Source organism: Poecilia mexicana, unplaced genomic scaffold (assembly GCF_051168715.1).
Source record: "Poecilia mexicana isolate PSO_F unplaced genomic scaffold, ASM5116871v1 scaffold_11, whole genome shotgun sequence".
Lineage (NCBI taxonomy): Eukaryota > Metazoa > Chordata > Actinopteri > Cyprinodontiformes > Poeciliidae > Poecilia > Poecilia mexicana.
Genome location: NW_028263380.1, coordinates 21,297,312 through 21,322,515, shown reverse-complemented (window position 1 = coordinate 21,322,515; position 25,204 = coordinate 21,297,312). Strand labels below are relative to the sequence as shown.

Below are 25,204 nucleotides of genomic sequence, written 5' to 3'. Positions count from 1 at the left end.
TTGGCTTCGAGCACGCGCGCTCTACCCCGTACGAGGCCGCGCGCGGCGGGTTTCTTTTCAGCGAATTAAAAAGGAGCGCGACAGCGACACCCAGCGGCACCAGACCGGAAAGACACGTCTGAAAAATTTTATTTTATCGAAACATTAAGCAGCAAGAGTGATAAATAAATAAATAAATAAATAAATAAATAAATAAATAAATAAATACATTTAATTTTAAAAATAAAAAAACTATGAATTATAATTTATATTATAATTCACATTACAATATAAATTATAATATTCATATTATAATTCATATTATGGCGCAAATTGCCATAACTTGACAATTGTAGTAACTTATGTTTGCTACTTTTGCCAGACTACTGTATTAGCATAGATTTCCATCTGCTCTCTGCAACAAATCGAGACACACGAGAATGAATAAAATAACTTTAGTCTTCATCAGATTAAATATATTTATTAAACCCTACATGTTGTGTCAGGCTTCTGTTTCTTCCTTCTTTTCCAGGCAAAAATCTGCAGAGAAACAATACACTTTTTTAAAAAAATAATCTGCTTTATGATCCAAATAATGGCTGAAATTGAGGTTAAATTTACAGAATACAGAGATTCATGTCTGTGAATGAACATGCATGTTGCTTGTTTTTGTAATTTAATATAAAAGAAAACAGAGTTTAAAATCTTCTCACCAATTATATAAAACAACGTCACAAATGTTTGACTGTTATTTGGTTTCTATAACAACTAAAACATGAACTTTGAAGTCTGTCGCCCAGTTTTACCACTTCAGACAGTAACTTTAGTCATTTTCCTGACCTGCCTTCCCGTCGTAGCGGAAACTCGTCCTGACGTTGAACTTCAGGCACTCGGCCATCCTCCTGTGTTCGCTCTCAGCAGCTTTCAGCTCCTCAGCATCCAGGTGTTTCCCCTCACTTCCTGTTTCACAAAAAATGACAGGAAGTCAGCATCCTCTCTGCAGACAGAATAAACTCTTTGTAAAGTAGATATTAGAGATTTGCAGTGTTCTGCTTTGTTTTGTTTTTTAATTAAAAATATTTTTTGTTTTGTTGTGGTTTTCTAACAGGGAGCTTTGGATTCTGGGTTTGACAGTAAGGAGCCTGGAAGGAGCAATGCGGATCACGGTGTGTTAGGACCATGATAGATAGAATAAAAAAGGAAAATTTTGCCAAAAATTCAGAAAAATTTTTTGCCAGATGTTTTGGGCAAAAATATTTCTGAATTTGCCCTTTTCCCCCACAATTTTCTAAGATTATTTCTAGACAAAACATGGAAATTTCTGAGCTCCAAAAATTCAAAAAAGTAAAAAATTTACGATTTGTAATGGTTGTAATTGACTTCCGTCTGTAACTTATGACAAAATACCAGCAGCTGTGGTTGTCAGAGTTTTACCATATTCACATAATTTTACCATAAATACGGTGAAATTCTGGTAACTACAGATAAAATATGGATTTTATCGTATTTACATTTATAATTTAGCAACCTGCTGGTATTTCACTGTGAATTAGAGACGATTTTCTTTTTTTACAGAGTGGGCTATGTCAGTATGATTAGATTGAACTTATTATATTTGTTGTAATTTTATGCTATATGTGAACTAAATTTATTTTACTTATTTATTTTTTAGAATTCTTTATTTACATTTACACACTTCCAAACAAAACATTGCAGGTGTAAGTAGTTAAACGGATAAAAAAACAACAGATTCGCATTTTATTGGTTTCCAAAACTTTCCATAACCTGTATGCTTTAAAGACAGATTATTTTAGTCCTAACAGAGCCAAAACACCATGTCTTCAAACAACTGATAATTTTGTTTTATATTCCAACTGGTGTGGAGTTTTTGCAGATCAGTTTTAATCTCATGTCAGATGAATGTTCAAAGTGTTTTCCTCACTGTAAATGAGCAGCATCCTCCCCGGCGTTCCCTCAAACACTCCGCGGTAGAAGACAAGCAGGCAGTTCGGACAGGCCTGGTGGACGTCCGCTCGACCTTTGTCATCGTATGGAGTCACCACACCGCCAAACTCCCGCACGCCTTCGAGGAATCAGCAACAATAACATCCATCAACTTTTCCCTCTGTGCTGGTCGAATTTCCTTCAATATGTAACTCAGGGGTGTCCAAACTTTTAGTCCTCGGGGCCAAAACTGGAAAATTTAAACTATTGGCGAACAACAAGATTCATTAAATTAAAAAGGCAAATTTTATTTATTGCCATTTTTTGGTTTGTTTGTTTTACCTGCTAAAAAATAAATTGAGCATAACATAAAAATGGCTTTGGACTGATGTCTTATTAGAAGAAAAACAGAACATCTCAAAATATTTTGTTATGAATAGTTTTTACCATTTTTGACTTTGGCCAAACACAATCATTTCAAGGGCCACTAATATTTTAAAATTAAGAATATCTTGAAATTACTAGCTTTTCTCTCCAGGGGACAAATTATACATACAGACTTAAAGTGGATCATCTACTAGCTCCTAGCTTGATGCTTGAGTTAGTATATTGGTTGTTTACAGGGACAGATTATATTAGGGCTATTTCTGATAAAAGTGGAGAAAAACGTCCATGGAGGAGTGAATTCCTGCCAAAAAAGTATAAATTTAACATATAAAAGTATAAAATTAGAGCTCGTCCAACACTGACCAGCATCCAGAAGGAGCGTATGGTTGGATGTCTCAGGATCTGGGACCGATAGGTTCCCACGGAAGATGAGACAGTTTCCAGCTCTGGAAAAAACAGAACAAAATTATATTTGAATCAAATAACTGAACCTTAGAAAGTTACAGAAAGCAGATTGTAGAAACTCGGGATCTGGAGGTTCAAGAAGCTCTGGATGGAAGTCAAGAATTTTAATATGAGTTGCAACATTTACTTCCCCTTTGGTATCAAAGTATTTTTGAATTTGAATTTAATTCAAATTAAATTCAAATTTAATTTGAATTGGAACATTGCTAGGAAACAGACTGGGCTCTACTGGGGTTGCTAGGAAACATACTGGGCTCTACTAGGGTTGCTAGGTAACAGACTGGGCTCTACTGGGGTTGCTAGGTAACAGCGCTTTGCTTTCTGATTTGTGACGTCACATTCAAAAGGGTTTTGAAACGGCTCAATTTCAAGACACCAGAAAACATAAACTTACTGCCAAAAAATGTCTGGGTGTTTTATTCTAAAGTGCTTGGGTTGATTTTAGAAGCTGTAGAAACCAAAATGGAAGAACAAAAACAATGTGAAAAATGTCCCTGATAAGTAAATATGACATGTAACGTGGCTCCCACTCTGTTTCCATTAACTATATGCAATCTGACATTTTGAAAATACATTTGCTAAATGGAAAGGAACTAATTTAAAACAGCTCTTGTTTTTTGATAAAAAGTTTTGGTGCTGTGAAGAAAATTGCTAAAAAAAAAAAATGTCAGAAATTTTGAGATTAATCTCAGAAAATTTCTTTTTTTTCAAGAAAATTAAAAAAAATTCAACTTTTGAATCTCAGAAACTTCATTGGTTTTTATAGAAAGTTTCTGAGATTGATCCAAAAATTTCAGATTTTTTTGTCTGAGGTTTTCCTCTTTTTTCTATTCCTAAAAGCCTTAATACGCCGTCGTATATAATTTCTACACTGCAAAAACACAAAATCTCAGCAAGTATTTTTGGCCTGGTTTCTAGTACAAACATTTTAATACACTTGAAATAAGACAGAACTGTAAAAGTAACATTTTTGCAAACATTATGAGCTTATTTTGAGTAAATAAATCCTTAACATTGATTAAAAAAAAACTTAATATGTCAAAACTGTCTTAAATGAAATAATATGTACATGGAATCAGTTTCTTTCTTAAGGATTTATTTACCTAAAACAAGCTCCTACATTGTGATGAAAATGTAAGTTAGTTTTGTTTTATTTTGAGTGTACTAAGAAGTTTGCAGTAGAAACTCAACTGAAAATGCTTACTTTGTGTTTTTACAGTGTAAAAGAGTCAGAACGTTACCCGGTCCAGTTGAGCCCAGGTTAAACTCACACAATGTTTCGCTCAACAAACATGAAGCTCTCGTTGTTTTCCTTGAGCTTCAGCTCCATGACAGAGCTGTTGGCGTTCTTCATCAGCTCCTCGCCTGCTGGATAGTCGGCTATCGCCTGAACCAGAACCCACCGGACCTCTGTCAACTGGAACCAGAACACATAACCAATCAGGAACTCTGCTGAGACGTCTGATGAGTCAAGATGTTCTGGTTTGTGATCTCACCTTATGTAAGTCCTGTCGTTGCAGCTTTGGCGGCAGGTTGCATTCTTCAGCAGCGCTGCAGCTGAGTAGCATCAGAACCAGCATCAGAACCAGCATCAGAACCAGCAGAGGTCCAGCGGAGTGAAGCTTCATGGTTCAGGGAGAGAACTGACTGACCGAGAGCCGTCTGGTCATAAAGCTGGACCCACAGTGAGTCCAACAGAGTGTTTACTCTCAGAGAAGCAGGCAAACACTCCGACCCGCCCACTCCACTGGTGACAGAACCGATCAATTGACCCACCCATTGATCAATACTTTTCTTTACAGGTGGATACTTCTACGTCATTCCTGCATCTCTGCATTTCAGGAAAACATTTTCTGGTTCCCGTCCTGCAGATCTTGTTCAGATCTGGGCTTTTATTTTAACTTTCCTCATTTTAACACTGTAAAAAATAACTTACTGATTCAACTTGACTCTTGGTTCCTGGTTACGGTGACTCAGATAAGTTGCATCAACTTTAAGTTTTACAGACATTATTTTGTTCAAAATTATTGTAATAAATATAGTTAATAATTTCTTTTAATATTTTTTAATCTTGTAAGCACTTCAATGAATTTTATTTTTTGAACACTTTTGAACTGTTTGTGTTCCTACAGTTTTCTCTATCTGATACTGGATTAAATATACGGCTGTCTTGAACTTTCCTGTGATTTTATATTGTTTTTTTTTTCTTTTTTTCATTTATTTGAGTTATTTTGTTAATTATTTAAGGTATTTAAAACAGCTTCCAACCAACATGACCAGTTGTAATATTTTAAATTTTGAGTCTTATTTTTATGTAATTATTGCATCTAAACTGACAGGAAATCTTTACATTCTTTATTTTACATTTCATCCATTTAATTCAGTTGCTTAATTTTCACTCAGTCCCTTCACCTTTGACCTGCTTTCAGTCATTTTCCGGTGGATTCTTGAACTTTAGTGCTTCTTATCTAGACTCCAGTGTTCACCTTTTGTACATTGCATGGTAAATATGTGAATAGATCAATATTTTTGTTTTTAAATCTTTTGGAGTGGTTTTCTATACTATTCAAAGTAAACTTACGTTGCTTATTAACAGGAAGATCAGTCCACACAAATCCTTTACAGCAGAGAAGACAAATAAACTTGTTTTGCATAATACCTCAATCACACAGATTTGTACTAATGATTAATAGTAATAAATATTTAATATGTGGTGAAAGCAACAAAGAGTTTTCTGTTGCAATATACCTGATCCAACTTTAAAACCAAATTAAGAGTTAAACAAATATATTTTAAAATACATTTTAATATATTCGCCAGTATATTCACCAGTATTACACATATTTCAATTCATTTCTGGTACAGATTCAGATTCCAAACACAGTTTCAACTCTGTTTTTTCTTTTTAATCCTTTCAAATTCACATTCAGTCAGAAACATGTAAAGGAAAACACTGGAAAGTTTAAGGATGTAACAAGAGAATCACTGCATGACAGAAGCAAAAAAAAATGTTCCTTTAAACCAAACAGATGAAAAACTGCACTTTAAATCAAGGACAGAAAGCTCCAAGAACCCTAATTATATAACCACTGCTTTGAAAAATATTTATAAGACTATATCAGTGGATTATATCCTAATTAAATTTGAAGATCATTTCAGTTTTCTGGTCTGTTACAGTACACAATGTCAAGTCCTGGCAGCTAAGATACAAACTGCAGAGCGTGTGCTTGAGTTACTTCAGTGACAAAAACCTCTGCTCTGGAAAAAAAGAGGTTAGAGAAAACATTTTTATTTTAATCTTGGTGCTAAAAAAATAATTCAGATGTAGGTAGAATGTTGACACGATTACTTTTGATATGCTAGCTAGCATTAGCACAGCGGCGCAGGTAGCAGAGTTTGAAAACCCGCAAGCATTTCCTCAGAGGTTGCAGCACTGTTTAGATACTAATATAATATTATCAGTCGTAGATCAAAGAAGATAGAAAAATAAACATGTTTATGAATAAGCTTGGGTTAGCAGAATGGAAGCAAAGCTACCCGCTACACGAAGCTAAAAACAATAGGAGTTTAAAACTATAGCTAGCTATTGCCTCTTGTGTTCTAGGAATCTTAATATGTTTACAAAAATTCATAGCTGCATAGTTTTGACTCTGTTACAGAACAAACAAAGAAAAATGTCTTGTAGTTATATTTCACGTGAAAATGAAACTGAATCTTCACATGTTATGAAAGCAGAGCTAGTTGCTACAGGAAGCAAGTGTCATTTTCACAGCTGAAATTTATAAGCAGTTTTTCTTTAGGTTATTAAGATCCTTAAAGAAATATGTCTAGCAAAAGTTATGCTGTTAAAGAAGAAGACAGAAATAAATAGCATATTTTAAATGGAATCTTAATGATCTATTACGTTTTACAAATAAGCTAGCATTAGCACTGCAGCACCGCTAGCTAACTGCTCTCAGAAGCCATTTCCTCAGACATAGTAGGATTGTTGTTATCCTAACAAAAATATTATAACTAGCAGAGCTACTACAAAAGACACATAATAATAATAATAATAATAATAATAATAATAATAATAATACATGTTGTTAATATGTAATGTAGTGCTAGCACTGAGCTATCTGCTACAGGAAGCTAACAAAGTAGCACTTATTAACAGAGCGACTGTTTGGTATATTGGAAATTGTTTTAGATATTTGTAGATTTGTAGCTTTCATCACGCAACAACATGTTGCAAATTAAAAAATAAACATAAAACTGAATTTTCAAAAGGTGTTACAGCAGTCAAGCTAGTGCCTACAAGAAATAAGAAAAATAAAATTTTTAAAGTTTTTACAGTTGGAAATTGCTGAGATGCTCATAAAATGGTCCTAGAAATAGTCAAAACAAATCTCAAACTGATTTTTTACATACTGTTGCTGCTACAAGCTCAGTGTTAGAATTGCAGCACAGCTAACAGCAACAGGAAGTCACAAAAGTAGCAGTTGGAGGCTCATGAAAATTTGCCTTTCCTGTAGCAACACTTTAGAAAGACAGTCGGTGTGTTCAGTAGTTAGCCTTTGTTTTCCTGAGAATGTTGCTGCTACAAGGGATTAACAAACGCAAATATAAAAGTTCTTGTTTTGTGTTTATTAGTTTTCTAACAGTATCACAAACCTTTAAAGGTTATGGTTTTTAAAGCTTAGACTGCAGCAAGAATTAAGAGGTCTGTTTGCATCCTTTTCTTTTCCCATGTCATATTTTAAATTAAATATATTTAAGTCAATATTATTATTCATGACTTTATTCACTTTCGATGAGCTGAATCAAGACTCTGACAATGAGATGGATTTTCAGCCATGACCTGAGTGTACTGTTACAGACCTGAAAACAAGATTGTTCCCAAATCCTTCATCTTTCCTGATTGAGTAGCTCTTAATTTGCCAGTAATGGGTGTTTGTTTAACACAAACCTGTTGGTATTTAAAAAAGACATCCAGGTAATTCACAGATCTCTGGAAGCTCCTCTAAATACAGACATAAACAAGCGGAGGGAGAGATGAAGTTTATTATACAAGAGTCAGAAGCAGAGTTAGTGTTCATCGCCTGGTGGAGTGGCGTCCACTTCCCTGCGCTCTGTCGCCGCTGTGACCCGTCGCCAGCATCACCTCTTCAAGGAAACTGGAGAAAAAAACGAGCAAAAGAAGCTGAAATTAAACTGAATATGTGTGAATGTGTAATTTATGTGTCCACTACATCTCAAAATAGAAATAAAAATCTGTTTATATGTAAATGCTGCTAGATATATATGTCAGAATCAGTTGATTTATTTGCTAGACCTGAGATGATCAAAGAACGGTTAAATATAAGTAATAATAGTAAAATGATCAAAGCTAAGATTCAGATTCAGACATTTTTAGTACTGAAAATATTTGGCATTTCTTCTGGCTAAAACAACTGAAACAAAATGTCCTCCAAAAGTGCCCTTGTCCAATAAACTATATATCCAGGATGGCAAAATCAAAAGATTGTCTGTTTATGCTTCTTTATAACTACACTTAGACATGGAGTTCCACAAGGATGAGTCCTTGGGTCCTCTTTTGTTTTATTTTTTACATGCAGTGAAGTGAATCTAACTAATGAAAAGATAAAAATCAGAGTATGAGCATCTGATACCTCTTAGTGTTGTGGATGGCGCTTCCTCCCAGCACAATCCGAACCCCCGGTGTGTTACGATTCAGGTTGTAAACAGTCAAAGCTTCTTCATACGTCGCTCCACCGATCAGGAACACCATAATGTCCTGAGGCCTGAAACATGTTTTCAAAATGTGACTTTCTGGAGAAAAATATCTGTGTATTTTATAAAGGTCTATTTTCATTCCCCTGCTCTAAACTCTTAATATTTCAGATGTAAAGAAAACAAATCATTCAAAACCAAACATGAAATATGTGAATTTCTATCTGTGAGAGTAATTTCTGTAAGGATTTCCAGGTGTGTTACCTGTCTCTCAGGCTGCTGGCTCCCAGGTATGGGAACTGACTGTCTTTGAGTCGACCTTTAATCAGCTGATCCAGAGTGTCGTGCAGCAGAGGCTGATGCTGTGTATACACGTTCTCTACGCCCTGAGAAATACATTAAAACACACAATAAAATGCTGTGTTTTCTCTGAACCCTGCAGTAAGCTACATGCTTCTTCAGGCTCATCTGATGAAGTAAGTAATATGTAAATAAATATTGAGATCAGATGTGTTTTTTTACCTTTAGTCCTTTGAAGAACTGTTTAGTGATGGCGACAGCATCCGTTGGTGTGATGAGGTCACTTCCTCTGATTCTCTTCCCACCGTACTCCACAACCGACTGAACCATCTGCAGAAGGAATGCACATCGTAAAGCTTCAATCTGCCATCCACAGGCCAAAATTAGTAAATACATGCTTGCGTGAAAATAAAACCAAGAGGCTGTGATTACCCTGCGGTAGCGTTCAGACACTCCCTTCCTGCTCAGCTCCTCCATCAGCGACGGGAGGATGCTGCTGCTGTGGCGCTCATACCTCAAAGCGTAGAGCATGACAAGACGGACGGCGTCCAGCTCCGAAACCCGAGGATTCTGCAGCAGCCGCCGAACGTTCTGACAGAAAAGATGTCTTAAAGGTGACCTACGCTTCTATGGACTACACAAAACATGTCCGATACATCTTCTGCACACAATCATTCTTAGATAATAAGACTTTAATCTGATCAGTTATATTTCGAGCTCCCTTTGGAATGAGCTGTTTTAGAAAAGCATTAGTAAATCCTCCTGCACAACCAGCAAGAATACATAAAGTGTTTTCTGAATGGCAAAACAACAACAAAACATTTGTCTTTTCCAGCAGTCTTTGTACAGCAAATACAGAGGTAAAACCAGCTGACCCAACATTCTGGAACTCTGTTTGGGTTGCTAGGTAACAGGTTGGGCTCAGCTGAGGTTGCTAGGTAACAGCGCAGTGCCCATGGAATGTGACAATTTCATTAAATTCAATTCAAAAATACTTTATTCATCTCAAAGGGAAACTAAATAAGGTTAGGTATCATAACAAAAACAGCAAAGTGTAAAAAGAATTGGCAAAAATCAGTACAGCTACACCGAATCCAAAACAAGGAGGAACGGTTGTCCAAAAGCAGCAAAAAATCTCAATAAAGTACAGAGCTACTCCAACCAGGCTTATTTCCAGACACCAAAAAACATTAAGTTATCGTCAAAAAAATCTTTAAAAAACTTTAAACAGCTTGGGTTGTTTTCAAAATGTTCCAAATGTGAATTGTGCATTTAACCTTCTGCTCTTCTTTAAGTTTCTGACTAGAGACTGAGGTGAGATGATGAAGAGCGTTACCTGCTGAGCGTTTGAGTGGTCGTTCTGACAGGCCAGCTCCTGCTCCACCTCTGACACCTCCATCAGCTGCCGCTCAGACACCAGCCGGGAAAGCTCCCCCACCACCGTCACGTGCTTCGACACGGTTCCCGACATCTTCTTGAACTGAGGGTAGTTGTCCACAAACGCCTGGAGGGATGAAAAAAATCAAAAATCTTTGGCATCAATAAAATATTTTTGAATTTACAGGAGCCTGGTTTCGGTTGCTAGGTAACGGGTTGGGCTCTGCTGGGGTTGCTAGGTAACGGCGCAGTGAGTGCTGATTTGTGGCGTTACATTCGAAATGTTTTTGAAACAGCTCAATTTCCAGACACCAAAAAACATTAATTTGTTGCCAAAAACCAGGTGGGAGTTTTTTGAAAATTTGCTAGATAAAAGTCAGACATTTTGAGATTAATTTCAAAAATTTTCTAGAAAAAAAAAAAAGCAGAAATTTCTGAGTTGGAAAAATTGAAAATGTTCAACTTTTGAAACTCAGAAATATATATATTTTTGGTGGAAATGTAATCTTTTTTTTGTTTGTTTTCCATCTACATAATCCCCAATAAAAAAAGACAAACATTGGATTAAATTTTTTTATTTTAGTTTTTTCAACTCAATAAATCAACCCAATAAATTCAGCTCAATAAATCCCAACCTTCATGTCAGAAATGGACTCCAGCTTCTGTTGCCCTTTAGGTTTCTTTTTCTGGAAATCTTCCATCAGGTTCTTTATGTTTGTGCCGATTTCCCCGAAATTCATGTACAAGTTCTGTAAACAGAAATATGGAACAGAACACAAAGTTATTTGAATATTTTACATGATGATTAATAATAAAGATCTCTACTAGAAGTGTTAGTTATACCATTAATACCTGACAGAGACTCAGGAGAAATATCTTCCCAACTCAGAGAATGTAAAGGGAAGTGACAATATTATTACTTTACTCATATATTTTTTTTTTCTTAGCCTGGCCCTAATACTCCATCGTATAAGAGAAACCTAAATGACAATAGAGACGTAGAAGTTGCCTTTAAACAACCAAAGCAACACGATAAACAACAGACACTGTGAGAGTTTTAGTCGCACTGTGTTACTTTTGTTTTGTAAACCAGATTTAAATTTAATCAGCTTGTAGGTGTGAGAACTCAGAATTAGCTGAGCGTAAACAGGAAGCCGTCATGTTTTTGTTCAGGACTCACGTTGGCGTAAAACTCGTCGTTCTCGGCGGACAGCACCACTTCCCGCAGGTCTTTGGTGATCCCCGGGACTCTGGACAGGTCGATCCGGTTGTTGTTCAGACCCAGCAGCTCGTGGACCATCGCCTGGTACGTCCACTGTGAGACACCGACCGCGTCTCGTCAGCAGGGCGAACATTTCACACAAAAACAAACATCCCAGCAGCACAGTTCATCCCCACTGTTCATATCTTCACAAAGTAACAAGGGGATTCAACACATTTATGCCTACAAGAGTTAATAAAATCATGTAAATTTTAAAAAGGACCTTAAAAATTCAATAATAAATCATAAAATAATATTGAATTGGTGGAATTTATACTTTAAGTGAAGATTGTTTTTAATTTATCTTTGCCACAGTTGAAATTTTGTGTTTTAATTTTGTTTGTGTGTTTCAAGGTATCACATTTTGTCCTTTTTTAATGTTTCTAAAATGTTAAAATTGTGGAGGCGGTGGATTTGAATTTCATGTTTTGATTTTGTTTCTCTTTTGTAACATGTGTAAAAGTATAATTTTATTATAATGTTTGTGGTGTGGATGCCAGGAAGAAGAATCTCTACTATGACAGAAACTAAAGAGGATCCTCAATTGAACAAATAAATAATTACAAGTTCAAAATAAACCCAAATGTACATTTAAAAAATACTTAACTGCTATCTTGATTACTTTTCAAACCAAAAATATCCCATAATGAAGAAAAACTTTCCAAAATGATGTCAGAATCATACCAAAAAAAATCAGCTTTTAGAGACATTTTTATTTAGATTTAATATTTAATAATTAAGGATTAAACTTGTTAAATGGGTTTCATTTAATTTCAAAGATGGGATTCAGAAACAGAATAAAGTATAAGTAAAAATTGTCTAAAATTAAAAACCCCTGTTTCTTGAGACAAGTAAAAAAACAACTTAAATATAATTAAATAAAAGCTAATTATTATTAGAAACATATGTGTGTGACTGGTCACCTGGTTGAGCAGCGGTGTGATGGCGTCGTCGCTGCGGTCGAGGATCAGCAGCAGAGGAGGAACTTCAGTCTTCCTGAAGTCAAACAGCTCATATTCCTTCGTGATGATTTGCTGAAAGCAGACAAACAAAATATGATGATCCAAAATACGTTAAAGCTCACAATTTCAATAAAAAAGAGAAAGAGCAGAGTGTATTTTCTATGTTTTTCAAAATCCATGAGAAAACAAAAAAATGGGCTTATTTTAAGTCCTTAATATTGCTTAAAAAGTACAAGGTATACTGGCAGATTACTTCACTTATTTCAGAATCAAGGGGCACTAAAGCCGTCACCTAGCAACCACAGCCAACCCTGTCCATCACCTAGCAACCACAGCCAACCCAGCCAGTCACCTAGCAACCACAGCCAACCCAGCCCGTCACCTAGCAACCACAGCCAACCCAGCCCGTCACCTAGCAACCACAGCCAACCCAGCCCGTCACCTAGCAACCAGTTCTAGTTCCACTGGCAACTATTTGACTTTTAACAAAACATTTTTCTCATGTTATAAGTTAAATAATCTGCCAGTATCAACATTAAGGAACTATTGACTTAAAACCAGCTCCTATATTTTACTGAAAAGTTACTTGTAAGTTACTTTTGTTGTGTTTCAAGTACACTAAGGTATTTGCACTAGAAACTGGACGAAAAATATTTGGTAGGATTTTGTGTTTATGCAGTGTGTCATATTTTCTTGCTTGTGTATTTGTTAATAACCTGTACTGGATGATATATAGTAAAAAAAAAAACCTGTAAAATATTCCTTTGTTTTATTTTTCACTGATTGTGTGTGAAACTTTTGGTTCTCTGTTGTCAATACGAAATTAAAATTAAAAAGTAAAGTGCATATTTTTTAACCAAATCAACATAAAAGCTCTTTATTTGGTTGTAAACTAGTTCTTTTAGATGAATGAAAAGGAAAGAAATCTGGAAACTAAAACATATTTATACCAGATTTTCTATTTTCTGTACGTTTCTAAACTTAAGTATATATGAAAAAATCTAATTCCATACTTTCAATGGGCAATTTGTTCAAATGTGGTTGTTTTAAAATGTGCTAAATAAAGTCAACACATTAGAGTGTTTTATTTTTTTGACAGAAAATGCTAATTTTGTTTATCATATATAAATGATTTATAAGCACTGAAAGGGGAAAACAATCCAAGGGGCTGAATACTTCTTGGAACAGGAGGAAAACAAGTTAAAATGTAACATGGAGCGTGAAACGCTGTTGTGGTGGAAACCTTGACGCTCTCTGCGAGGCGTTTGGCCATGTCAGAGGACAGCTGGTAGCGGATCATTGGACATTTCTTCAGAGCGAGCAGGACGGAGGTCAAACCCTGCGTGCAGCGCGACAACATGGAGGGTTCCCAGGTCCGACCCTGAAACACAAACAGGTTCTCAGAGAGACGCCGTGTGAACCAACCGGACTGTAGCGACACCAACCAACAGCCCATCGATCAGAACCGATCCATTTCACCCAGTTTATTAAACAAATCAAATGTTAGAACCATTTTCACTGTCAAGAAGAATCAACCACCACCAGCAGGTACCATCATGACCTTTCTCCTGAGGTTCATAAAAATCAGATGAAGGTTTGATTCAAACTGCTGCTACAAGCAGGGAGCTAGCAAAGAGCTAGCTACTTGCTGCTAGCTCTCTGCTGCTAACAAAGAGCTAGCAACAGCAGTTTGTTCGTTTTCATCAAAACATTCTTAAGTCAGAATCAGCAGCTCTCACCTACCGGGAAATGGTTTCGGCCAGATAAAACCTGATCGGTGCGTCTCTGGTCGAGAAACAAAGATGGCCAACGTAAACATGACAAACATGTCAAAGCAACTCAAATAAATGGATGGACCCACTTTCCAACAATTTAATAAAGTATAAAACTTCTAGGAAAGATTATTCTGTTCTGAAGAGCATTGGGATAAAATAAATGCCACACTTTGAAGATTTTTCTTACAACCATTTATTCCTTCAGTATATTAGAAATACATTAAAAGATGCACATATTTCAATTCCTATTTTAAATAGAAAAATAAAGATTTCACTGTCTGAAATGCAGTAACAGCATTCCTATAGTGAACATTTGGTCATTTGTGTCAAAGGATCCATCTGCAGCTAAAAAAATACTTTATTTTTACAGAATTAAAACCAGGTGAAGCTAAAACTGCCTCCTGAGGAGACCTAGGTAGAACATATTTACAGAAAAAGGTTTTTTTTTCTTACAAAAACCTTTTTACAGTTTTTGCTAATAAATGATCTGAATATGTTGTTCTTTTAATAAATACCCTTTCTTGAGTCTGAATACCTCAATTAATGATTAATTGATGACTAAATTAGCTTACAATTATTTCAAATACCGATTAATTACAATTAATCCGTCCTAAAAAATTCTCCAAAGTATTTGTACTCTCAGAAATCCATCTTTGTTCATCTTAACTGGCTCACATCGATCCACAAAGACCAAAATTTTAATTACTAAATGATCCAGTTTTAGTCTCAGACACCAACATCAACACGAACTGTGATCCAACAGGAGTTCTGACAGCCGTTCATCTGAACCAGAACTAACATTTCAGGTAAAATAAAAATGTCTTTCCTGTTTGATCACTTGAACTTGTAACACTAAACGCTCCACGGATTTCAATCCCAACAAAAAATAAAAACAATATTTGCTCAGGCTTGCAAAACAAAAAAACAGATCAATAAATTGACTGAAATTGTTTATATTTTACCTAATAATTTACAATTTTTCTCTCCTTGTTTTGCTTTTACTTGTGTTTTTACATAAAATATAAGAGCTTCCATCTTTCTTACCCGGGAAACTCCCTGCAGGTTGAGAGAAAACACGTGAGGATTCACAGCGATAAAATCTCCATAAAACTCCTGCAGAAAAACACAAACACACACTCAGTAATTTGGTTTTTATTGCTCATAAACAGCAATTTCAGATCTTTACTTTATTCTGTTTTGCACACAGAAATAAAAGAAACAAATTTTCCACATGAGAACATGTTAAAAAAATTTAGTTTGCACCAAGAAAAAAAAAACATAAATGGAAGAGAGCTGCTGTGAAACAGATGGTGAGATTAGATATGATTAGAAAAGACAATCCTTTTCTTATACACCGTCTTAGGAAAACCACTCAGGAGTTCATGTAAAAAAATGTTTCATGTCAAATAGTGAAAACATAAAAATATGAAATCTGATCAAGATGTAGGAAACTTAAGCTGCCATGGCAGAAAACGGAACAAAAGAGAAACAAATGAAATACAACAAAATAAAAAACAATACCGTGTAAAAATATAAATACGTCAATATATTTATATAAAAAATACAGATGCTTGTATATAAATATACACACACACACACACACACACACACACACAAATATATAGATATTATGAGATTATGAAAAAAACAAACCAAACACTAAATTGTCTCAATTTCTGAAGACAACTACAGTCCAGAGTTAATCTAGAAACTGTTTATTTCTGAAAAACGATTTCATTTTTAAATATTTTTAGCAAACTACAAACTCGACAGACCATTTATAAAATCTCATATAGTCTGTAGCTGCAGCATCTTTTATGTCTGTGGGTAAGATGTAAGTTTATAAACATTAGAGTAAAGCTAAAATGTTTCAGCTCTCACCTGGACTTCAGCCACAACTTCCTGTTCATCTGCCTCGGCCAGAGCTTTGATTTCACTCTTACTGATCACATTACTGAAGTCTGAAACAGACACAGCCACAAACCTTAAAGGAACAGCAGCTTTGATTTACAGGAAACTAGCAAAACAAGCTAGTAAAACAAGCATCTTTGTCACATCACATTAGGCGATTCACTCAGCCTAAAGCGTCTCAGTAAAACCATCGGCTGACGTACAGATGAAGTAAACGCTGTACTTTGGTCTTCTTAGCTCCTGGATTAGATGCTGCACGTTCTCCTGCAGCAAAAACAAAAACTAATGTTAGTCTCCCTTTTTTCATTTAATGTTAGAGCATGCAGCTGTTATTTTCTACATTTTCGTTGAAACTGTCACTTTGTCTTTGCAGTATGACATGAGACAGATGAGCTCCTCTCCCGGTGTTCCCAGTTCTAACTAGAAACAACCATTCAGCGCCAGAAGGCGGGTCTTAGTGCTGTCAACCATGCCTGTGTGCGCGCCACAGATCATCTGTCTCATATTGCGCTATCAAAATAACAAATTTTACTGGATGATAAATTGTCTCAGTGATAAATGATAATATTGTTGTTTTGAGATCATTTTCAAATAATATAATGCAAAAATGAATTCTCAAAGATCAATTAACTTTAATTCCTAATGAACATTTAACACTGTAACTGGAAGACACTTTAAATATATAAAAAAAATAAAAACAACAAATAAAATTAATTATGAAGTCTCTGTAAACAAAATTATCCTTCGAAAAAAGGGATAGAGGTGACGAAAACACCAGATTGAAGAATTTTATCATCCAGTTTTTGGTAGAAAGAGAAAACATATTATTTATAAAAGTTAACTACTGCAGCTTTAAAGAGCATTTGCTCAGACTGGTGGAGATGGTTTGCGTACCTTGGTTGGACGAAGGAAGCAGATGGCCTTCAGGTGCTTCATGCTGTCTCTGCTCTGAGAGTCGATCCGTTCGAACAGGTAAACCTCCTTCTGCAGGATTTCAGACTGGGTGTAAACCACGCTTACTATGCTGGTCTGGAAACACAAACATGTTTTACTCTGATGCAGCCAGAATAAACAAGGTGGACAAACAAGGGCTAATCAGATTGCTGAATTAATCAGCTAATTTTATCATCAATTAATTGTTAATACGGGTTACAGACTCAAATAAAGGCAATTTGCTGAAAAAAATAGAAACATATTCAGAGAAGATATTAGGCCAAAACTGTGCAATGTATTAATACATTTAAGATAAAAATCATCTTTGTCGTCTGTAAATATGTTTGACCCAAAACTCCTCAAGTGGCATTTTGTTCAAATTCTGTATAAAAAGATCAAGAGGACCACCACACAGAACCAGAACCGATTCTATATGGTTAGTTGCTTCACTGCAACACCACGACTCTAGAATTACACAGTAATACTGCAGGTCCACACAGTACCAACAGCTACCGGACTGTTTCAGTCCCCAAAGCTCAGACGGTACCACATCAGCCAGCAGGCTCTCACCGTCTCCTTGTCCATGAGCAGAACCTTCATCCCGGGCCCGCTGTTCTCGATCATTTTGGAGATGTACTGCTTCACCGCGAGCGTCACGTTCATGATGGCGACGCTGAGACACAACTGCGACAAAAACAAACAAATAAAGTCTAAACCAGCGGTAAAATGCCAGCAGCGCCCGTGCTGGAAGCTCTGTATGTCTGGTTTTTGTTGTTGTGAAGATCTATCAGCTGAGCTCTTGAGGCAGCACCGATGCGATCTTCTTCCGGGTCTCTGACGTCATTACGTACCACGTATATCTCATTGTTGACAGATGCAGCGTTGATGGAAAACGCGGACGAAAGTTAGTGAATGAAAGTGAGGCAAGACTTTCTTTAGGAAAACTTGTGATAAAAACTCAATTGAGTATAAAAAGATTATTTTAAATTATTATTTATTGATCATTTATTTTTTTTAATCATTATTTATCTCAATTTTATTTTATATATATTTATTTAGTCAATCAGAATTTGACTTGCTAGTTTTACACCAGATATGTTAAAACTTATATATTCCAGAAAAAGTTTTTCTCTCATCAGTCAACAGAGTATTTTTCTAGGGGACCAGATCAAGATGTTTTTTGGTCTTGGTGTTGGAGCTCTCTCATGGTTGCCATTTTTGCCCAGTTTCTTCCTCAAACTTGAATCCCAAACACTTATTTAAGTGATTTTTATGTTCTGGAGTCTTTCATGACCTCCTAGATGAGTCTGTGATTGATCCACTAATGGAGTAACTTTGGTAGGCCACTCCTGGAAAAGCTTATCACTGTTTTATGCCTTTTTTCATTTTTGATAATGACTTTCACTTGGTTTGCTAGAGGCTCAAAGCATCAGAAATGTCTTTGTAGTCCTGGAAGCTTACATGTTCTTTCCATGTTATATGAAACATCCAACATTGTACATAAAGACCATAGTTAGGCTTATCATTTTAAATGGTTTTCCATGAATAAAACGTCTCTCTGCTTTTAACAAGTGGATTCTTTGTCTATAAGTGTCAATCAAACAAGACTGCAAATGTTTTGTTTCAAAGAAACTAGAAGTGTTGGAAGTGATTGTAAGAGAACATTTGAATGCGAATGTTTCCATTTAATTTGACCAATGTAAATGTTTTAATGTATTAGCTCATTTTGCTAGCAGTCCCTGGGGACTGGGGTTGTCATTTTAATATACTGCTTGTGAGTTCAGCTGCTTTCGTGTCTACTTAAACTTAAATTGTTATTTACACAAAAAAGAACATAGAATTTGTAGGTCATAATCATTGAACATAGCACCTGTTTAAAGCAAAAATATTTTTATTAAACCCATAAACATTAGTACTTAATTTAGGTAATTATTGCTTAAACAGCTCAGTTGTATTCTGAAATTTACAAATAACCAGTTCTATATTGGGTTATAAGGACTATGGAAGAAAACTGCACTTAATGTAATAAAGAAATCTCTGGATATAGTATTTATTACAAAAGTTAGTGCATGCTAATTCCTGATAGCATGCGTGTCATGCAGGGAGCTTTCTATTTATAAAAACATAAATACTTTAACTTTTGTTTATTTATAAGGAAAACTATTTAACTGCGTTCTGAGCATTCCAAAAAAAATTAATATAGTCTGAAAATAACAGGATCTTTTGGTTTATCGGTTAGTCCGTTGCAAGAACCAGATGCATGCTATTCAGTTAGCATGCATAGCATACTTGAAGCTGTCGCCAAATACAACCGTAAATTGTTGATCTGCAAATGTTTCATTATTGTTTAATCAATTTTCTTCTTTCTGAAAAAATACATATAACACAGTAAGGAAATCACTTAATGTAATACCGTAATTTCTACAATTTTATGAGAAAGTACATGCTAATGCCTGTTAGCATGCATAGCATACATTAAACCTTCATACACAGCATTGAAGAAAATAACTGAGTAAGAGTTTATTGAATATTGAATAGTTTATATCGATGAGAACATAGTGAGGAGAAAAACGGAACTTTTCAAACAAATTTTCAGTCGTTCAAGATTATTGGTGTTTCTGTATTCCTACAGATATATATCACTCCGCCTAGTCTGAACGTAGTACCCTACCATAGAAGAAACAGCAGTAAAAGCACAGAGGGCGGAGGGATCCGTCTGCCCTCTCACAACACACAACCAGCCTCAAACGTGTTCTTGGTGCTAAATGCTAACAGCAGAAATTCTCTATGATCATATATTCAGACTTCATTTTTTAAAATACAGATGTTTAGTGGTTTCAATTTTAATGGAATAAACAAATAGTTATCATACTAAAAGCGAAGAGAAGGTAAGTGCACGCGAAATATTCTTGTCAAACGTATATCACACTGTTTATGAAGTGAAAGAGTTAGCTGTTCGGCTAGCTATTAGCTTCGTTAGCTCAACCCGAACTGGCTCAGGAAGGTGGGGGCAAGATCGTGCATGCAGGGAGAGCCCTTCGTGTTTGCTGCAAAACACAACATTGCCAGTGATTTTCAAAACTGCACGTCAGGATTATTAGACTGAAAGTAAGTGTAAAGTCATTAACTTTAGCAGCTAGTGCGCTTTATGGTTGTTAATGTTGAGGTAGCGTCTTTGAACTGTTTTTGAACGGTACATTAGTCGGTTAGCTCACCTAGCTAATTGAAAAGCTAAGCCTTAAAGAGGTAGTACATCAGTACAACATCTCAGTAACATCAATTTTAAACAGCATTAGATGCGATCATTTAATAGAGTTTGCAAATTTAAATGAACGATAAAAAGTTACAAATCTAATTCATGGACAACAGTGTTTGAAGTAGCATTTGTAGCACGGAGCTAACACTCTTTGTACCGTACATACGGTAGGTGTGAAATTCATTTTTATGGTTTACAGTTGAGGTAAAAATTATTTAAGTTTGGTGATCAGTAGTTTAATAGTACATATATAATCTGTTTTGTTTCTGATCACTCACATATTATTTTTTTTTCTCCTCACCGTGTTAACGTGTGATTTGGTTAAGATTTGATTTATACGGTATTTTATTTGTTTGTTTATTTCAGATGACCGATTTATATAGCTGACATAATATAAACTTTGTTTTTGTTTTTCATTTTTACTGCTGACAAATAAACACCCTGGACAATTATTTAGAATTTTAAAAAGTATCTAGAAATCCTAAATAAAACAAAGGGTTCAGATTTTGTCCCTTTGTTACTGTTAATATATTTACTTTTTTGACTCAGATATTTGGAGGTGTTTTACAGCGCTCCGTTTGTATGCACTTCAGAGTCATTAAAGGTGATGTTTGACAACTGATGACTTCTTTTAATGCAGTCAGACTATTCAGGGTGCTGTGCAAATGTGTCTGCAGTAAATAATTTTGTTTGCTTATAACTTCATAAATTTATCAAGATGATGGATCAAATATTATCAAAAGAACTTTTTCACAGTAAATGATAAGCATTATGATAAATGCCCACCCAAACATCAAACTCACCATGTATTATTATTTTTAAGCAGACCTTAATTCATGTCACCTGAAAAATAAGATGTAAGAAAATATTGCATTAAATCAATTCTTTGTCATTTTGTTGCTGCGTAAACTAGAACTGCACAGACGATTGCATTGTCATATGATTTTTTAATTTTAGCACAGTGATGCTAATTTTCTGCATCGTTTAATCTGTCGTCACAAATGAACTGTTTGATGAGTTTAGATGTCTGATAGTGTTCTAGCAGCTGGTCACTTTTTAAACTTTACAAAGAAAATGGATGTTTGCATTTAGAGTTTGTTTATTTAAAGAAAGGGGAGCAAAGAAACTTAAAATTGCTAATCTGACATTTTTTAACTGCACTTCAAACCTCAAAGTAATGGTGTCTTGCTAATTTAGATTAATTGAAGGGTTAAATTATTTCTTCAGTTTGTCACAGAGTTCTGCAAATAATCCATTTATATTGGTTGTGTTAAATCCAAATAAAACTTGGAGGACTGGATTACTACTTTGTTTAATCTATTTATACTTTTTATATTGTCTTTAATATAAAAAAATCAGAACATTAAATAATTTAAATTGTACATCTTGAGATTTCTGAGCTGCCTGATATTCCAGTATTTTACACAGTTGCTATTTATTTTGCATGGAGCCTATAATAAATGTTGTGGGTGTTTTGTTTGCAGGTGAGGAGTGGAAGATGATGGAGGTGGAGACAGCAGATAAAGGTCAGAGTTCAGAGAGTCATCATAAAATAACATATTGTTCAAAGTTTCTAACACTGACACCAATAGTCGTAGGACTAGATGGAGATTTGTTGTCTCTTTTTTTTTAATTTATAGAAATTTTAAAATTTGTGGTGCAGGAAATATAATATTACTACCTGTAATAAATCTGCAGTTGGTAACTTTTATAAAAAAATAGTTTTTTCATTTTATTTTTTAAAACTGTGACTAAGTTGTGACAGTTTAATATGAGGCAGATAATCTGTGAAAAGATGAATGTCCTCCATCTCCTCCTGAGTTACTGCTGTCATCTGAAGAAACACACCGCTCCCAAAAATAACCTGTCAGAGCCAGGAGGAGAGTCTTAGCGCTGTCAATCATTCTCATGTACTCGCTGCTGAATGTGCTAATGGTGGACAAACAGCTTACAGTTACAGGAAAACCTTTTATCTGCTGTCATTGGTAGAAATGCTAACTGGCATTAGCATCATAACAGGCTCTGTTGTGGTGAAGCAGCAACAGAGCAAAGAAGGTGGGATGGTGAGCATGAGAGTGATTGAAAGCACTGAAACCCTCCTCCTGGCTCTGATTGGTTGTTTCTAACTGAGTGGTATGTTCCTGTAGTTTGTACTGTCACAACATGGTGACAGTTTCAACTTATATGTAAAAATCCTTCTTTTTAAAAATAAAAACTACATGCTGTGCAGCTTCAGGAAGTTGTTTTTTGTAACGGTTGTGCCAGTAATTGCAGGACTGGATGTAGATTTGGGTTTTTTTTCTAGGAATTGTCAAATCTGTGGTACAGGAAATGTGTTGTTAATCTTTAATAAAACTGGTCTCGTTTGCAGCAGCGTGTGCTTCATCCACTGCGGCAAATCATGAGTGGGAGAAAAGCCCTGAACCAGTCCGGATCATCCAGATCCCAGCCCAACCAGTCACCACAACCTCCACTCCCATTAAGACCGTGAAGGTAATGAGATATTTGCATAGTGACGTCACTGACGCCGACTCGACGTTGAACTGTTCTTCAGTTGTAAGTTGCTGCAATGACCCAGTTCATGTCTTCAGCCTGCAGGATCGACTTTGGGCTTCACAGTCAACGGTCGGCCGATCCACCTGCCGCCTGGAGGTCAGTCTGACCGGGTCACACTGGTTCAGGGTTTTACATTATTCCATCACACTTTAGTTTTATTTCATTTTGACTTTTTGTTTGTCTAGTTCAATTAGTTTTAATTAGTCTTTAAAAGTGTTTCTTAGTTTTTATTAGTTAAATTTTGTTTACTTCAGTTTGTCTAAGTTTTAGTTGTTGTTTTACTTTTTTATACTGTGGTTAATTTTTAGGTGCAGAATTAAAAAGTTATGGTTATGTACACATTGATCGGATAATAAATACTCAACAGAAAATATTATAGACAGCGTTAAATGTAGACGACGTTCCCTGATCTACTTTTTTTTTTGTTTTGGTACATCGTTGACTTTTAAATATAGAAATATTCAAATTAACGGTTCATTCACACCAGCCTAGTTTAATCCACTTTAATTAAACTCTAATTTGTTTATCTAGAAAGTTTGAAACTCTGATGCAGACCAGAAAAGTGAACCCGGACCCATTGAATGAATTAATTATTTTTAGGAAATCAAATAAACATTTTATTTCCTGAATGCAACAACAGAGCATTCCTTTAGTGAACACTTGATGCATCTGCAGCTAAAAAGATGCATCCAACACCAACATTTTAAAGCTCTATCCTCCAAAAACAGGAAGAGAACTACAATGCAAAGAATTCTGGGTAAATACAACCAAAACAAACATCTAACGCTACCAGGAGAAATGGCTCGTGGTCTTTTACCAAAAAGAAAAGAGAAATCCTACACCCACTAAAATCTGATGCTACTCGATTGTTTTTGTTTACATTTCGTGAAGAAAGAAGTTGCGCTCATGTTGATTCCTTCAGTGGTTCTCGGTGCAGCGCCCCCACAGGCGAGGAGGGGAACGAGTTCATCAGTTAGTTTGGTTTGTTTGACGCAGTACAGCAGCTGAAAACATAATAAATGTTGACATTTTGATCCCCAATCGAACCAAATCCACCAGACCAGCAGAAAACACAGTTAGTTGTGCAGCTCAGCTCCTTCATTCACTAAAACTTTTCTGTCTGTCCTGCAGGTGGCTCTGCAGAGCTGAAGCTTTGCTCTCACCCTGGAGGCTCAGCCAGCGGCTTCACTTCGATCCAGATCCCCGTCACTCTGACCCTCAGCAGTCCTCTGGGGACTCACTGCATTTCCACCTCAGCCTCCCTCACCGCCTCCTCTTCCTCATCCTCCTCTTCCTCTGCTCCTCCTGCTGCTGCTTCGTCTCTCTCAGCGCTGCTTGAACCCATCCCCATCATCACAGGTTCTCACCTCAGCCACGTCTGGAGTCACCTGGCTGTGTTTGACCTTTGACCTGACTGTCTTCTCTGGTGCAGGTATAGTTTCGGGTGAGGCGGCCCAGAAGGTTCTGAACGACCACAGCGTGACGCTCAACTCCAGCTCTCAGAAGACAAAAAAAGCTCCGCCGGCTGCCGGAGCCCCGAAAACGAAGAAACCCCGACCCAGCAGGATCGCAGCGCCCGACAAGCTGCTGCGAAAAGGTAAAACTCAGCCGGAGCCGGTTTCAGCATTTCTGCTGCTTTTCTCCTTCTGTATTGATCATCTGCTCCTGTCACTCAGATTCATCAGTGGCTTATTGAACTGTTAGCTTTAGCGATACACGATAGATCGGTACTAACATCGGTATCGGCCGATTTGTATCGGTGCATTATTTATTTCCATCTGTTTTTCTGCTGCTGCAGTGTTCATGTCAGGCTGCAGATAACGATTGATTTATCAGTATATTGATTATTCTGACGATTAATTAGATAGAAAAATTGGCACATTCTGCATATTTCTCATTTAAATCTTTTTATACAGTATTAAAAATACAAATAAACAATTCAATTCATCTTTAAATCAGAAAAGGAAAATTTAATTTAATAAAATTTAATCTGCAGAATGGGCCACATTTTTTTACCTGATTGTCAGAATAATTGATTAATAAAATAATAAGCAGTTTCAGCTCTAATCTGAATGAAACTCTGCCTCCTTTGATAAAGTCCAGACTCTTTTTTTTTATATATATATTTTTGTTCTTTTTCTCTCCACAGGTGAGATTGGTGCTGCCACTCCGCCCGACTGTCAGATCTGTAAATCTCAGTACAAACTCCTCACCGAGCTGCGAGGCTTCATGTGTGTAAGTAACGACGTCATCAGACTCTGCACATCGTTTTATTTACCCTAATCTAACCGACGGCGTTCTTCGTCCTCTTCCTCGTCTTCCTGCTGCTGCAGATGTGCAGCCCTGAGATCGCTGAAGCTCTGATCAACCTGAGAAGGCAGAG

At 36.0% G+C, this 25,204-nt stretch overlaps 2 protein-coding genes across 3 annotated transcripts; both read right to left on the bottom strand.

Annotated features, from left to right (window-relative positions):
• Positions 1-444: 444 nt before the first annotated feature.
• On the bottom strand, positions 445-4,512 carry LOC106928524 (saxitoxin and tetrodotoxin-binding protein 1-like). Its single transcript, XM_088010400.1, has 6 exons — positions 4,272-4,512; positions 4,047-4,192; positions 2,674-2,756; positions 1,922-2,062; positions 820-939; positions 445-519 (listed from the first exon to the last, which is right to left on the bottom strand). Exons 1-6 carry the CDS (start codon positions 4,401-4,403, stop codon positions 482-484), a joined length of 660 nt encoding a protein of 219 aa, XP_087866526.1. The 5' UTR covers positions 4,404-4,512; the 3' UTR covers positions 445-481.
• Positions 4,513-5,563: 1,051 nt separating this feature from the next.
• Positions 5,564-17,842, bottom strand: vps45 (vacuolar protein sorting 45 homolog). 2 transcript variants are annotated; one of them, XM_015004824.2, is made up of 16 exons: positions 17,580-17,842; positions 16,971-17,105; positions 16,280-16,340; positions 16,047-16,126; positions 15,210-15,278; positions 14,134-14,175; positions 13,634-13,771; positions 12,352-12,462; positions 11,348-11,482; positions 10,803-10,916; positions 10,127-10,294; positions 9,223-9,381; positions 9,013-9,120; positions 8,755-8,876; positions 8,430-8,561; positions 5,564-7,934 (listed from the first exon to the last, which is right to left on the bottom strand). In XM_015004824.2, the coding sequence occupies exons 1-16, from the start codon at positions 17,670-17,672 to the stop codon at positions 7,853-7,855; spliced, it is 1,749 nt and encodes a 582-aa protein (XP_014860310.2). In that variant the 5' UTR covers positions 17,673-17,842; the 3' UTR covers positions 5,564-7,852. The 2 variants fall into 2 exon arrangements, with proteins under 2 accessions (XP_014860310.2, XP_014860311.2); XM_015004825.2 differs by lacking the exon at positions 14,134-14,175.
• Between the last annotated feature and the right edge of the window lie 7,362 nt (positions 17,843-25,204).